The sequence below is a fragment of the Grammomys surdaster genome, unplaced genomic scaffold (genome assembly GCF_004785775.1).
Source record: "Grammomys surdaster isolate TR1022 unplaced genomic scaffold, NIH_TR_1.0 335, whole genome shotgun sequence".
In the NCBI taxonomy this organism is placed as follows: domain Eukaryota; kingdom Metazoa; phylum Chordata; class Mammalia; order Rodentia; family Muridae; genus Grammomys; species Grammomys surdaster.
The window spans coordinates 2,101,171-2,118,287 of NW_021604754.1; the positions used below are offsets into that span (position 1 = coordinate 2,101,171).

Consider the following 17,117-nt stretch of genomic DNA (forward strand, 5'->3'; position numbering starts at 1 on the left):
GCAGGATTTCGTGGCTCTGTGTTTGTCATTTAAACCTCAGAACGATGTTTTAACAAATAAAATACGGCGTTGAGCCAATTGGCGGTATATGTCCTAAAACTGAAAAATCTGGCTCGCTGAATCTAAATGAATCAACACCCACAAGGAAGTAAAATAATCTTTCGAAAGTCAGTGTTTCATGTGTGCATACGTTCCCCAGCCTATGCCCGCCTGTGGTGCGCCTCTTTATAACAGGAGTTTATCTGCTTTTATGTCCAGTTTCTCCATCAAATAGTCTCCTGCTCAGTTTTACCATTTTAGATTCACAGTGAATATCCTCATAGAAAAGCAAAAGGCGAGGATCTAAACAAACACATCTGTCAGTTTCCTTTGAAAACTCATACTAAATATGTGAACACACACACACACACACACACACACCAATTAGGGCTCCTTTTGCCTTTTGTTATTTCACAGAAAGTTTACTTTCAAATTTAACTTGTAACCTTACGTAAATTCTGGTCACTTTTGTCTATTGAAAATGAGCTTATCTAGCAGATACGTATGATTTTTCATAAAAATGTCAGGGTTTTGGAGCTAACATTCTTTTTAGGAACATAGCGAGTATAGAGTGTAGGGTCCTGTCTTTTGCTAAGTGAGTGTGAATGGAAAAGGGTTGAAGCAAATAAGTTTAAGCTACATTTTGCGTTTTATTGAAATTTATTAGTTGTACAGTTCTCTAGTGAAGAGACAAACAAGTCTGGTTACCTCCAGGGAGCCTGGAGTATGGGGTTTAGCCCCTAATTTAAACCTTGGAGAGGAACTGTTTGATTTTGATACCTATAGATGGGGTGGAGTTGAAAAAAATAACAGTGGAGAAGAAGAAAGACAAAAATACTTACGAAAGACAAGACTGCTTCTGCAGAGGATGGAGAGTACAGCCCCGTGTCATACAAGCATGAATGTAGGCTATTATTTCAACTGCATTTTTTAAAGGTGATATCTGCCACTAGCTAGGAGCTCCCAGTGTGGATGAGGCTGGGTGGCCTGTTAGTCCATGGTGTGTGTGTGTGTGTGTGTGTGTGTCCATCTTGCTGGTGCTGCTTTTCCTAGCAAATACCACCACATTTGACTTTTTTCATATGGATTTTGGAAATCAAGCTTGTGTCTTCGCACTTAGAGGTCACAAAGCCTTCTCCCTTGCAACCTCTATTATATTTATAGGTGTATTATTTTTATACCATTATTTTATTCCGGAGCTGTAATTGCTTTTTATTTAGAATGATAATTATTTTCTATAAGGTTGCTCTAATGGTGGCTAAAGATGTTATTTGAGTTATTATATTATACTTGGCATTTAGTAAGTTATTGACTATGGTATAATGTATGGTGTTGTGTTGTGTTGTCCTCTGAAAAGTTCCCCATTTACACGGTCACAATTCATTGTGATCACCACTCTTACACACACTGGAGTATGAAATACAATATCGAAAATCCAGTATGGTATACATGATAATAACAAGGCTGAAAAAACTTAGGGGTAGTGGAAAATAAGACTGAATCAGTAAAGCAGAAGTTATAAAGGTATTTTCAGTTTGGGATTTATATACAAGTTAAATGGCAGGGACGTTAGACTTCAGATTCTCGCGATCAGATAGATCTTAAGGGTATTTTAAATATACTTGGCTTGAGAAGGAAGGTGAGAGTTTATTAGGAGGGATGTAGATACACTGGATGGGGAGGCATCATTTAGGTGTAGGGATGTAAAGAGTTTGGAGAGGGAAAACAGAGATGAAATTCCAAAGTAGATTATCATTATTTTAAAATGTCATGTCAGCAGTTAGATTGCTTCTAGCATATGAAGTGTAAGAATAATTTTAAAGTGGAATTTAGGTCATAGTAATATGGTTTTCTGGTAAGAGGAGATGGATCTTTACACACAATTTATACTTGCGTAGATGTTTCCATAATCATTCTGGTTGTGGATTTTATTTTCTTATCTGAACAGCACTGTTTGGAAACAAAGGCAAATCTATTTTTTCTTTGGTGTCACTAAAGAGTTACATTTTAGCAAATCGGTGTTCCGCTGGTTCCAGCATTATCAAGAGCTCTGCATTTTCTCTCAAGAGTCTTATTGTTGTCTGTCTTGTGTTTAGTTCTTTAACCCACTGTGAGTTAATTTTTAAATATATGGAAGATAAGGGCCCGGAATCATTCTTTTTCCTGTAGATATCCACTGAAACCAATGTCATTCATTTAAAAGATTGCCCTTTGCCACTGGGTGGGAGGGGGTTTCTTGGAAACCTTGTTAAAATTACTAGACTATCATAGAAAGATTCCTTCTTGTTTTGTTATTATGATCTGCAGACCTACCTAACTGCTCTCATGTCAGAATGGCACCTTTTGTGGTACAGGAGCACTGTAATCAGCTTGGGATTATTTCACCACTTAGGTGTTTAACAAGTATGTTTTTGGTTCCTTGGTGTTCCTTGGTAATATATGTGAATTTTGACATGTGATTTTTTTCAATTTTGTCAAAAAAATCATTTGTTGTTTGCTGCCGGTTACAAAGGATATGTGATTGTTTTGGTAGTATTATCATATTGATGAAATGGTCTCTTTCTAGAAATATAGAATATTTTCCATTTTTATGTTCTTTAATATTATCTGTATATTTAGGTTTCAGCATATATATCTTTCCCTTATGGAAGCTAATTTTATTCTCAAATCTTTTTTGAGGTTATTTTAAATGGAAGTGTTTTAATTTCTTTTTCATGTTGTTTGTCACTTATCTATATAAATACAATAGACTTTCCCATGTTAATTTTATGTTTTGTAACTGGGTTAGCCAGCTTCATTTGTTAGCTCAAATAAGGGTGAGGTTATTGTTTGTTCATTTGTTCTTTTATGTTTCATTTTTATGGAATTTCTGGATTTTCTAAATATAGGATCATAATCATGCTATCTGGGAACAGAGACCATTTTGGGTATTTCTTAATATTTTGTGAGTTCTTTGTTTTTCTTGAGTAATTGTTCTGGCTAGACTATCTGCAGAAATTAGAGAGAGGAAAGCAGGCCTCCTTATCTTGGTCCAGATATTAAGGAAAAGCTTATTATCTTTTACTTATTATTCTATTTCATTAAAAATCCTTTCATACTAGACTGAGCGTGTTGGCTCACATCTTTAATCCCAGCTCTTGAAAGGTGAGTCAAGTGGATCTCTGTAAGTTCAAAACCAGTCTACTTTACATAGAAACAGCTAGAGCAACCTAGAGAAACTCTGTCTCATACGCTTCCCTCTTCCCAGCTTTCCTCAGTACCTTCTTATCTCCCTTCCCACCCATCTTCCTGTTTCCTCTCAGAAAAGGAAAAAGCTAAAAAGAATGAAAATCAAAAGAAATAAACTAAAAGAAAAGACAGAAACAATAGCAAAAACAAAATGAATAAGGCAAAAACAAAATATCTCCAACAAACAAACAAACAAACAAACAACTTTACCACCACCAATACAAAAAAACAAAAATAACAAAAAAATCACCTAAACAAAAGACCATGGAATTTGTTTTGTGTTGCCAATTACTCCTGATTTTCAGTTCTTTCTTGGAGTATAGTTGATACATCCAGTGATACTCCATTGGAGAAATTTGATGTTTCCTTCCCAGGACATCTATCAGTTCCAAAGAGATTCTTGGTTAGGAATGGGACTTTGTGGCCCCGTTACCTCTGTGTAGGGATTTTGTGCGGCTTGAATCTCTGCAGGTCTTGAGCATGCTATCACAGCCTCTGAGTTCATATGCATGTCAGTTCCTTTGTGTCTATATGGTACTGTTTCTTTGGAGTCATCTACCACTTCTGACTGTTACGCCTTCATGCCTCTTCTTTTTCATAGGTACCTGATATTTGAAGGTAGGAATTTCTTAATGACATTTCATTTAAGACTTAGCTCTCTAATGTCTTTTACTCTCAGTAAGAGTAACTGCACATTTATTGACTAGTTGTGGATCTCTGTGTTAAAACCATATACTGCAAGATAAAACTTCTGTGATGAAAGCTGAGTGATGATCTGCTTTATGGAATAGCAATAAGTCATTAAGAGTCATTTTATTGCTATGTTCCTTTAGCAGGATAATAGTAGTAAGTTTTCCTCTAGAACTATGCTGAGGTTATTGACTACTTTAGCAGTGTCATGTATGGGTTCCATCTCATGAGGTGGGCCTTAAATTCAAGCAAAAAGTGACGTGGGCTTTGTGAACTGACTTGATAGTTCTTTACTATTTTATTTGATTATTTGCCTCCTAACCTCTTAAAAACAAATTTAACAAATTTATTTAATTGCACCCTTAATGTGTTTTTCCTCAGATTATTCTTTAAGCCTGAGATTTTTCTCCATATGCTAGAGATTACTTTATGTATGTTCTTGCTATTTTTCTTTTGTTGTTAAATTTCAGCATGATTTCATTTTCACTCTTGAGTTGTCCAACAACTTTAAAAGTTTTTCAAATCAAGTGCTGAATGAATCTTCTGTGGAGGTTTTCTTTTGGCTGAGTATGTAGTTGATGTTTAAATATTTCAAAGATATTTGAGAAAAATCAGGTGTTCTATGTTTTTCCAAGTACTGTAAACATTTCCATGAGGTCACTTTTGTTCAAATCTTTCATAACATTCCTCATTATTTTGTCTGTTAGACTTTTCAAAAATGAAAAGCAATGTATTAGATCTTCTACTCTGATGGTAGACTACTCACTTCTATAGATTTCAGCATTCTTCACATACTTGATGTGGTTTTCATTAGATACATGCATGCTTATCATCAGTCATTATTTTTTTTTTAATTTCACTTTTTATATGCAGTCATTTTGGCTTTTTTTATTACTCATGTTTTGCTAAAATAATTGACAAAATAGTTGCGAGCAGCAATCGATGGAAAGTGAGGTCTATCTTAGTTCACCTTTTGGGGCTCAGTTCATCAAAGGGCGGAGTCACAGTACTAGTAGCTTAGGCGGTTGGTTAAGTTACATTCTTAGTGGCCACTTTGTCGCACGCAGTCCAGGATCCTGGCCTGACTAACTGTGACATCCACATTCACAAACGGTCTTCCAGCCTCAATTAACATAGTCTCCAAAGTTGCTTCACACAGAAATGTCCAGAGGTTCATCTCCTGGTGATTCTCTGTCCTGTCAAGTTGACCATCAATATTAACCTTTATAATCATTAGTGACATTTCTAAATTTAAAGCCTATTTTCTCTGATACTTGTATAGCTGTGTCAGTTCCCTCATGGTTTTAATCTGCTGGCATATATGACTTCAATTTTTTGCCATTCAACATTTCTGTGTCTTTTACTGAGCTATCTTTTGTGAGCTACTTATTATATCTAGTGTTAGTTTTTAAAATCAGTTTTAATACATTTTAGATGGGGTGAGTGACAGACATTGATTATTATTATTAGTATATATGATTATTATCCTTTGTTGCCAACTTGAAAATGTTGGGAATTAACTTAAAGCAGTAACTAGGTAAACCTGTGAGGGATTTTTTTCCTTACTTAAATCATTTGAAGTGGGAAGACCCACTTTTAATCTGGTTCTTTTGGGATAAGAAGGCACAGGTTTAATTCTGGTAGAAACCCATTTTAAAAATATGCAAGAAAGACACTCTTGCTTTTTGACTGTCCTCACTCTCACTATCAAGTCCATGTCTTCACTGAATTAGAGCCTACTTCTTTAGAATTCTGGCATATACTGAAGAACAGATGAGACATCCAGCCTCATGGACTAAACAGGCATAGCAAGTACTGGATTCATGGACCAGCCACTGTGGATTAGCTAGATCACAGCCTGAAAAAATATATGTGTACATATATATTTTTTCTATAAGTTTTGTCCCTCTAGAGAACTCTAATACAATATATTTTCATTTTTCTCTCATTTTAGTTTATTATTGTTCTATTTTTAAAACATATTTCCTGGTGCTGGAGAGGTGGCTCGGAAGCTAAGAGTACTGGCTGCCCATATCAAGGTTTCAGATTCAATTCTCCTCAACCATGTGGTACTCATAACTGCCTGTAATCCCAGTCCCTGAAAATATGGTGGCCTCTTCTGGTGTCTGCATCCACCAGGTACACACACTGTGCCAGATATACACTCAGGAAAAATACCCACTTGTATACATAAATAATTTTTAAAAGTCTATTTCTCTAGTAATTTCATATCACTTCCTTGCTTTCTCGATTCACCCAGGCTGGAGTTATGAAGAGTGAGCTCTTCTCTCTTGTCTTTGATCTCAATTTCCACCATCACTATCCTCTTAAATTCAATGATCACTTTTCTAAAGCCTTTGATCAATTTTATTTCATATTTGTGAAACAGATTTTTAAATATCTCCCCTTCTAGCTGAGTCACTCATTGTTTTCCAGTGTTTCTCTTTGTGGGAGTAAACCTTTTAAATAATTAAACAATTCACAAAGTATAGTATTATCATATTGCTTTTCTTTTCTCAAATCCTCCCAGATCTTCCTCATTTCCCTAACAACTCAATTTCTTTTCTTTTCTTTCTTTCTTTCTTTCTTTCTTTCTTTCTTTCTTTCTTTCTTTCTTCCTTCCTTCCTTCCTTCCTTCCTTCCTTCCTTCCTTCCTTCCTTCCTTTCTTTCTTTCTTTTTTTCTTTCTTTTTTTTGGAGAGGGTAGAAAACACTGCATGCTTAGGAATATTTTTTTAGCATGGCCTCATGTGTCCATGGTATAAAGATATGGATAAATAAACATGTATAATGAATTTCTTTCATGTTGAAAAAGTATTCATTTGTTTTCACTTTACACTTAATTCTTAATTGTGTTATTGCAGAAAGCCTTACATATTTTCTCACATCGTATAATTATTTTATAGTTTTAATGTTTTATTGATTTAAAATTTTTCTTTATTTTTGAGAATCTCATACATGCACATAATGGAATATGACCGCATCTATACACTCCTGCCTCATTTCCCCCTCTTGCTTTCTTTCATATACCTCCAAGATATCCTCTTACCAACTTGACAATTTTTTGATAGCCCACTAAGTCTGGTTAGTACTGCCCATCTGTGCTTGGATATGAGGCCATCTGCTGTGGTATGGGGAAGCTACCAGTGGCCACATCCTTAAAAACGAATGACTCTTCCTCCCTCAGCAGCTATCCACTGCCAAATGCTCCTCAGTAATGGGTGGGACCTGGTGATCATCTATCATATTTATGCTGGGATGTGGGGCTGGCTTCATTTTATCCAGGTAACACCACTGCTGTGAGTTCATGAATGTGATAGCTATGGCATGTCCAGAAGACTTCAGTTCACATCTCTCTTTTCCATTGTCAGGCTCCTACATTCTATCTCCTCTTTTGTAATATGTAATGTTCCCTAATCCTTGGTCTTTGGCTTAATATAGATTTCCTGTTTGGGGCTCTACACTCTGTCTCTTACTCCCAGCACGTTGAGCAGTTATCCATCTCTCTACTGGCTGTTGTCCACTGCAATAAGAGCTTCTTTGACCTGATTGATCTCAGCCCAGATCTATCCATATGAACATAAGGATTTGGAAGGAAATTTGACAGCATGGTAATTCTGCAAAATAACAATAGCAGGTGCTAGCTAAAGGCTATGATTCCCCTGGCCACGGGATTTTTGATCAGGGTTACTGTACCATGCATAAAATTCCCTCCTGCAGGTCTGTTGTCATGTTTATTTTTTTTTATAGCAGTTTGTTATAAATATGTTTCCTTACTAGTTTTATGCTAATTTAGTAAACTTGGTTTCATTTCATTTTCTGTTTCTTTTCTTTTTGTATCATTTCTAATGCTGCTTCTTTTGTGTGTGTCAAAATAGTCGCATTCCTCAGATGTTTTATTCACACCTGACTCCCTCCAGGAAATACTGGCTACTCTGAGTGGATCTATCACTTAGGAAGGTCAGATCCAAGTTATTTATATGTTCCTGAGACCCCAGGAATGGAGCTGTAAATAAAATCTGGGTACCATGAGATCATGGTATCACTGCTGATCATAGGACAGCTTCTTCGAAAAGTTATTATTTTCTATCAGAGATAAACATCTTCTTATACAGATGTATACTTAGTCATCTTAAACAAGTTTTAAGATTAATTATTTATTTTTGTTTGGACTGATACCGGTATGTTCAGCCGCTGTCATGTTAAATGTATTACCTTACTAAGAAATCCATCTGCCTTTTGTTAGATATTCACAAAATATCTATCCATTTGCTCACTGATCTACAAAGATGTAGGCCTTACTGAATTAACTCTTAATGTAGACAGAGAAAGATAGAAATTTGCTTCGTAAGCTCCTTAAGATGGGTATATATGCATTTACTATTCACCAACATTGAATGCTTAAACTTAGATGACATGAAGTGTACTTCATGCCTTGAAACTCAACAGTTTAATGATATTCAAAAAGCAATTAACCATTTACATGGAATTGAACACGACCTATAGCATAAAATTAAATAAAAGTACTGATCGTTGTGATTCAGGGCATAAACTAGTCTGTAACGGAGGTCAAAAGACGATGTAATCTAGCTAGTAGAGTTAAGCAGGATTAGATTCATTGTCTGAACCCTGCCTTGTTTCCAAGGAATAATGCACTTCATACTGTCTGAGCATGTACTGTGGATTCTGTGGTTAAGAGCCACTTCCTACATTGTTACAGTACATGGACTAGAGCTCCTTTTCTTCTTTTCCATTTCTGCAGTTTGCTAGTCAGTCTACATTGAAACCCATCTGAATTCCATCTCTTCAGAGAAAAAGCACCTTTACCTAGTTCCTTCCCCTTCACTCCCTGTCTTTTTGTTCAGCATATCCATTATATTTCTCAAAGGCACAGTGGAAATGCACAGCTGAGGTAGGGTTGTCTCAGCTCAGAACCAACAGCTATTCAAAAATGACCATGGAAAATGTGTATGTTTAAAGCTCTGTAAAAATGACGCACATCTTAGGGAAATGGTCTGTGTTATGCAATGCCTCCTAATTGTATTTGTCAGAGACTCACATACATCATCTTTTCAATTTAATCAACTTTTATTTGTTTTAAAAATGAGTAAATTGGAATGGAAAAAGTACTTAAATACCTCTTATCTAAAATTCGTAAAGTAAAAACACATTTTAAAATAACGATTCTGTAGGGACAAACGTATAGCTTCACGAAAGAGCATGTTCCAGATCCTGGGTTGATCTTTAGCACTGCAAAAATCAATATAAGGGAATATAAGTAAAATATAGGCTGCATAAATTAAAGATAAGCTTTTCTAATAATGATGAAGATACTAAAAGCAGGCTAGAATGTAGTTCTTGATATGAACTATGAACATAAATTTATGTGTTAGTTGTTTTAAATTTTATTTCATAGTTGATTTTCCTTAGAAATATACATTTATTTCATATGCTATAGTAATTTATTCTCCTAAAATTCCAATTTTAGTCTTAATAAGTATGTTTTTCATATTGGTTGCCAAACTGATTTTCTAAATCTGAAAATAGTTTCTTGGGTTGAATTGGAATTTTTCAACAAAGAATAATGTAGAGTTAAATTTTCTACAATAATTTTGGCATACTTGTGTTTGATCTTATATGTATATAGCTCTTCTAGACATTCAAGAAAATAAAAAAAAAGTTGTTTCTTATTTAGCTTTGGTTTAATTGTCCATAGCTAGAGTAAAGATACATAAGATAGAAATGTTTTATAATTTTCAATCCAATGCTGTCAATGTAACCGTTTTTCTGAAATACTGGGTAGTTACATGAAGTTTGAATCTTATTTAAATTAAATGTTCATACATGATCAATAAGTATAGTTTGATTAGTGAATCAGTGCAACTGGAATTGTATATAAAGTGGCATAGGTTTCTAAAACATCATTCTCAGTAAGCATTTCAAGAATTGCAGTGTCTATTATTGAAATGTTCACTAGTGTCTTAGCAGCCAAGTAGTCTTAGTGTGCTTATAGTTACCAGCTAGGGTATCCGTAATACTCTAGAACATTAGTGTACAATGGAAAAAAGTTTGCCATCTATGAAGCATAGCTTCCCACTTCATTAACAACATTACACCCTTCTTGATGGCCAGATTCTGATAGTACTGACAACATTCTGAGACTCCTAAGTGTTTTACCATTGTACTTAACTTGTGATCTGCAAGGAACTTTCAGACTTGTTAAGATGTTTATTTCTTTGTTTCTAAAACAATGTTATTATAGTACTAATTTATAACCATGTCATGATCTGCCTCAAATCTCTATAGGCTTGTGCATAATCATCAGACTTTTCCTTCCTGCATGAACGGATCTTCTCTTTTTGTTGAGATGCATAGATCAATTTTAGCACGTCTTATCCACAAGCATTCCACAATGTATTTTAAAGTAGTCAGTGTATATTTTTGTTTAAAATTAGCATGGTCTCTATTGTTATGATCATTACAAAGTGACATATTTAAAGATAGGGATTTAAAGTACACTAGTAAATCTGTATGTATTTATAACATTGATGTTGATTGGTTGATCTGTTCTCTCTTTTTTTCTTTCAGTTATCTGGTAGCATTTTGGATGTGTACAGTGATGAGCAGGGCATTTCTCCAGTTAATGCTGGTCTTACGAATGCTTCTTGTCCAAGTATTCTACACATGAAAAAGGAAATTGCAGGTAATGTTGATTTTTTTTTAAATTGCCTTTCAAATTTTTGTCACTTCAGAAGATATGAATGATGTGCAGTCATGCTGAATAGATTTTTAAACCGTAATTACAATGGCTAAAAGGGAGAAGTGTTGAGAGTAAATGCATCATTTCCTAATATCACTAGGCATTAGGTTAATATCATTTACATTTTTAACTGAATGGATTCAATATTTTAGTGGCTCCTTATACACGCCTCTCAAGCATTTGCAATATAATCCCATCTTTCTGGTCAAAGATCTAGAAGAAGATTAGCCAATTGTTGTGACTCAGAGTCTTTTATGAGACTGTGTTCTAGAAATTATCCAGGTGCAGATTGTGACATGTGACTGGGCCTAGACAGTAGACTTCAAAGCTGGTACATACACAGGTTGTGAAAATATTATAGGTTAACATGTAGTCTTGCTTTGTAATTACATGGACCTCTCTAGAAGGTTCTACAGATGATACAATGTAAGTAGCTTTGGGAGCTGCCTTGGATATTTCCTTGACATTCTGTTGATATCAGAGACCCAGTTAATGCTGAAGGAATTACCCAGATTATGGAGATCAGGGATTAAGATCACTATGAAATCTTTTGAAAGCTGTTAACTACCCAGCCTGTAGAGAATTTTGCCATTTCCTGAGTGGTAGAATTGTTTTGACACGAATCTTTGAGATATATAACTAGCTCCCATTTTTTGATATAGCATAATTACTTTGGAAGAGATTAGATTAATTTCTGAATCTCAAAATTATGGGAATAACAGTGGAAGTTGGTGAAAAGCTTATCATTTTTCTATACACAATGTCTGGTCATTTGTTATCAGACAGCTATAGTATTATATTCATTTTACCAGTGAGGAGCTTAAGGCACCAAGTTTGGTAACTGATCACATGATTGTTCAGTGGAAATCTAGAAAGCAGATCAGACTTATTCTACTCCAGGTCTTAAAGACATTGCCATTACCTTTTACTAAAAATTCCTTTATATTGGCACCAGATATATTATTACATCATTCTAGAATAAGCGATATTCCTTTTCTTTAGGTAGTGTTTCTGAACATTGTACAGAATGGCTTCATGGTGGAACTCAGCCTCATTTCAATTGTTGTTCTTTTGTTCAGAAACTGACAGTAGAGCTTTGGCGAAGGAGAGACAGAAAAAGGACAACCACAACCTCAGTGAGTATGTTTTCCTTTTCTTCAAGCAAAGTTAATATAAGAGAAAATGCACGGGGATAAAGGATAAGGTTTTTGCTGTTATTCAATTAGTACTTGAAATCAGAATGTTGAAATGAATTGTTCATGCTTAGCAGCTTGAACTGGTTTTGAAAATGCAAAGCTCAAGATTTCTTGAAAAGGTCTTGCATTTTCAGAAAATGAAGCAACCTGAATTCTGTTTTGACCCTGTCTCCCTGGGGAGGGTGTGCTGGACTATAGTAAGTACATTTGGTTATGCTTGCATATTGTTGTGATTCACCATCTCACAGATATAAAGAAACAAACCTGCCATGAAAGGTACTTCACTGTGTCAGCAACAAGTAGACATCCTCATTTATCAGTATCTCTTTGTTCCTCTCTTTCCAATGAGTTCTTATCCGTGAGGCATAGCTTAGGTTGTAGTGCTGAATTCTGCATGACTTCTTTAGGTTAGTTTGACTCTGATTACCAGTCACGTGAGAAGAAGAGATGAAGATGAGAGCGGTAGATTAGCATCAGAGTGCTCAGTCTTGTCTTAAGAGCTTCTTAATCTCAAGTGACTTCTACTAATTGAGTGAGAAACAGGTTTGTTCTGAGAGGCAAGTCACAACAGGAAAAGAGTAACAATGAAAGCAGGAAAGAGTATAACCTTGAGTCAAACCTGCAATTTTCTCATGTGCAACAGACTGAAATTCATTCTGTACATACCTGTGAAACCCAGACCAGTCCTTGTACCTGCTATATCAGACTGATGGGACTTAAATGACTACTAGCAGAGCTGGCCCTCGCTTCTCACTCTTTTGGACCATGACCTTTGGATTCCCGTAGTCCTCAGGTAGATAGCAGACAACTCTGACTTAGAAGATGAAATAAGAGAGTGTGCAGAATTAATGATTGGTACAAAGAGTTAGTATGCTGAGGAACTATGGGTCTCACAAAATTTCTGCTTTTGCTCTCTCTTTCAGTCTTCTATACAGGCAGAAGGTTCTTTAATGTATAGTATTATTTTTGCCTGCTATGTGTCTTAGCAAAGTTTTTTTATTACTGGGTTCTTATGTTATATGATTTTATTCTGAGGTAAATCAATGTTTAAAATTTAGTTCTATGTACTTTATCTATGACAAATGCAAAAACATTTAAAACTACAGAACCTGTGAGTTTTCATTGTAAAGTCACAAAGGAGTCTCCCTTTATCTGATGCCTAAATATGTAAAAGTTAGAAATGAAATTTGAAAATATTAAATCTTTATTAAAGCCAGGAAGGCCAAGAATAGATTGAAAGCTCTCTGGTCTTCTGAGCTTGGCCTGGGAGAACTGACATACCAGCTTTTATCTTGCAACCTACTTCTCATCTCTTTCAGGTTTATGCTCTCAGTAGCTTTGACATGGGTGAACACCTCACTTCATACATATACTACCCTTTGGCTACACACACTTGGAGGTGTGATCTCCTTCTCTAAGGACAGGAAAGCTCAGGCCGAGGTCTGTTTGGGCCTGGAAATGAGCCCTAGAGAGAAGAGGGGCAATTCCTTTGGCAAGTTAGCCAGACTGCCGTTCAGTAGGATTCTCATGGCCTTGGTCTGCTTTGATCTATGTGACTGGAAAAGACAAAAATGCTCTACTGAATGTCAGTCAGGGTTGGACTCTTATTTGGCGGGATTTAGGGACTAGATTGAAAATGAATGAAACAAATAGTAAAAATTTGTTATTTGTTAAAATGAAAACTTTTAAAGTAACTTGTATATTCAAGAAAAACGTTGAGGAACTGAAGTTGTAGGTATGCATTTAAAATCTTATAGGTAGAATCTAAAGAAAGTAAAGAAGCTCTAGATAGTATACAACAAAGTGGAGTTATGTAAAATATTTTGAACAGAAGACTACCCCATTTTGAGATAAGTCATGAACTTTCTTCATTGTTGTATGTTTTATCTATATAATCTATATAATGTATTATATAATGTTTTATCTATATAATGTATGTGAACACAGAATTGTTGTCAAATTCTCACTGGGAACATATATGCTTTCCTAACAGTTCTCCTTTTATTTATTTATGTAGTATTATTTAGCTACTTTGTACATCATCTATGAAAAAAACGGGGATTGGGGAAGAGGGCAAACAAGCTCAGTGATTGATTTGATTCTAACTAGAATGTTCTGTTTCATGAATTAAAGCTTATTCATGGTACCTCGCTTTGCAGAGGCTTAAGAAGGCCCGTAATATTTGTTAGTGACTGTCCTAATTTCATGTAGCACATCTCAGTGATCACATTTACCCTCTTTGGGTATTTTACAGTGTTTGTGAAGCATGCCTTTTTTCCCATGGACTTTTCCCTCAATGTCCCTGACTACTTTCTACATGTAATTTACTGCAAAAGTATTAAGCTGGGTTAATATAGGGAGCTCATATTATCACTGAACTGAACAGTGAATAGTTTTTCTATATATACAAAGTTGCTGTAAATAATGAATGTATAGAAAATGAAAGAAAGAAAAATCTTAAATAGCTTTCATCAATAGCTCCCAGATGGCTGGCATTACACATGTAATGGTCACCTAATGACCTAATTTCAGAAGCGCATAGATTGACTCTACAAAAATCAGAATTTCTAGGTTAGGTAGGTATTAATATGTTCAACAATCCTTCCAGATGTGTCTGATTCAAGCAAGAGTTTGAAACTACTTATCTATGTATTATTGAAAACTTGAAATTGAAATAATAATGCCTGCGAGACGATGCCGTGGGTAAGGTGTTGCTGCCAAGCCTGACATCCTGAGTTTCATCCCTAGGATCCACACTATGGAAGGAGAGAAGTTGTTAACACAAGCTGTCCTCCGATGTGCTCTCCCTACACATTACAAATAAGTAAATATATATATGTTCCTTAAACAAAAACAAATGTAGTTCACATACATTTAGTTAGCACCTCTCATATAGGCTGAGCTCCCTGGAGATACAGTCAGAGTTGATCATGTATACTTACAATATACTATACATTAAGGACAGTGTATGAGAAGAGTAAAACATGGTGATAGCCTAGAAAGATTACACTAATAGGCTGCTAGAATATGTATCTGTGAAGTATCAACCAAACAAGATAATCATATGACTAGATATGTGTGTATGTGTATAATATTGTGAGCAAATTCAAAGAATAAAGGTGTTTTGGGAAAATATTTTATTTTGTTATAAAGTACATGTTCACAACTCCACTACTAAAATTTTTACTTTTCGTCTATGATATAATTAAATTTTTATCTTATTATTAATAGCTTTCTTTTGACTAACAGGATTTTTTTCTTTTTACTATTTTTAAAAGATTATTAAATTTACAGCTGACCAACAGTGAACTGTGTTTTAATGAGAATAATCAATAATATTTCTTTCTTAATAGTTGAAAGAAGAAGAAGGTATAATATTAATTACCGAATCAAGGAGCTTGGCACTCTTATTCCAAAGTCTAATGATCCGTAAGTTCAAAATCATTTGTGCAATAATGTTGTAGTTTCAGTACCCCACAAATGGGTGGGTGGGAAAAGGGAGGACAGATCCAATGACCAGGAAAGGAAGCATCTGATAGCAAAGATTAGTCTACTTCTGGTCTCCCTTTAAAATATCTATTTCAGTGTGATAATTATCAGGCATCTAGGCATTTTCTAGACTCATTCTTCTGATCATTAGAATAAGTATATAAGTTCACCTCAGAACCTAGTGGCTCTGAGCATTCTAAGAACATCAGCAATGTAGTGATAGTTCCAAAGGCTGTTTGAGACTGACTGGGTAATAGCATTTCTTCAAACTTCAAGATTTATATGAACATTAAGATTAAATTGGCATAATTTCAAATATATTCAATTTTTGGAGATACACATATACAAAAAAAATGGAGTTGTAAAAATACTATTGGTTGATGTCAAGATGATTCTCATGGCAAACATAAAGCCAGATATGATGTTTGAGATCGCAAATATCAAAAAAATAATTAATCAAATTTTCAGTTAAGAACGTAGACATTTTGTACAGAAAGCAAATCTGAAGCTTGAAAGATGATTTAAAAAATGATCTCTTCAAATATTAGCAATTACCCATAATCCAGTAATGAGGGGTTTTGATGAAGAGAGATACTTGTGAGAACTGAAAACATTCTTTCCTTAAATCTAAACGTTATAACTAAATTGTGTAATTAAATAATTCATGTTAGAAAAGAGTGTGGTATTTATCCCCATGAGCACACTAGATAGTGCAGGCATCACGATGAACAAGGCCATAGGACCCGATCCAGAAGAGACAACTGAGAAGCTCAGGCCTAATTTGGGCTATTTGAATAGTCATTCAACTCTGCTAAATTCACTAAGAGTCTGGAGAGATGGGTCAGTGGTTAAGAATGCTTGCTGATCTTCTGGAGGAACTGAGTTTGGTTTCCAGGACCTTTGTTGGCCAGCTAATCCCTGCCTGTAACTCCAGCATCAGGGAACCCAATGTCTTCTGGCTTTTGCAAGCATCTGTACACATACTTGGCATACATACACACAGAAAGTACACTTATAAGTAGACTTATTTAGTTTAGATATACTTGATTTATTGTTTTAAATATATGAGTATTTTACCTGAATGTACCTATGCATTACAAATGCCAGAGTATGGTATTGGATCCCCTGATACTCGAGTTATAGGTGTTTGTTAGCTACTATGTGGGTGTTGAGGATTGACTTTGGGTTCTCTAAAACAACAAGCACTCTTAAACAGTGAGCCAAACCTCCAAACCATATACAAAAATTTAAAAAGCAATATAAATCTGTAAAATAGAGTAGCTTATTGCCTTTCCTTTATAATTGCTTTTATAAACATATCAATAAGGTATATGACAAGACATCTTAAAAACTGAAGAATAGTATTCTTTAACATTTTATGTCTGTTTTGGTAGTATAAATATTCTTTCTTGCTTGACTCATGGTATAGCATATAGAATGACAAGCTCCCCCTATAAATATCTAAAGCCTTAATTTTATAAAGGTTATATTGCAGTTACTTAATTCTGAATGAAAAGTAGCATCACTATGTTATGGTGATAGGCAAACTTAAAACTAAAACACAATCTGAAAACAACATAAGTATTAAGCAAGATTGTAACTATGAAGAAATAGCTCTCTGTTGCATCTGTTGCAGAGATGACAACCATTAAGATAATTAAGGATACATATATATGTATATATATATATATATATATATATATATATATACATATA

The 17,117-nt window shown here is 34.8% G+C and overlaps 1 protein-coding gene across 3 annotated transcripts in view; it reads left to right on the forward strand.

The window, feature by feature from the left end:
* Tfec (transcription factor EC) overlaps positions 1-17,117 on the forward strand; it is a 66,625-nt gene that overhangs the window by 42,025 nt on the left and 7,483 nt on the right. For 2 of the 3 annotated variants that reach the window (XM_028778436.1, XM_028778437.1), the window contains exons 3-5: positions 10,545-10,659; positions 11,796-11,852; positions 15,266-15,341. In XM_028778436.1, the coding sequence (XP_028634269.1) occupies positions 10,545-10,659; positions 11,796-11,852; positions 15,266-15,341 (248 nt within the window). The remainder of the gene's footprint in view (positions 1-10,544; positions 10,660-11,795; positions 11,853-15,265; positions 15,342-17,117) is intronic. The other variant, XM_028778438.1, reaches the window with a different exon arrangement.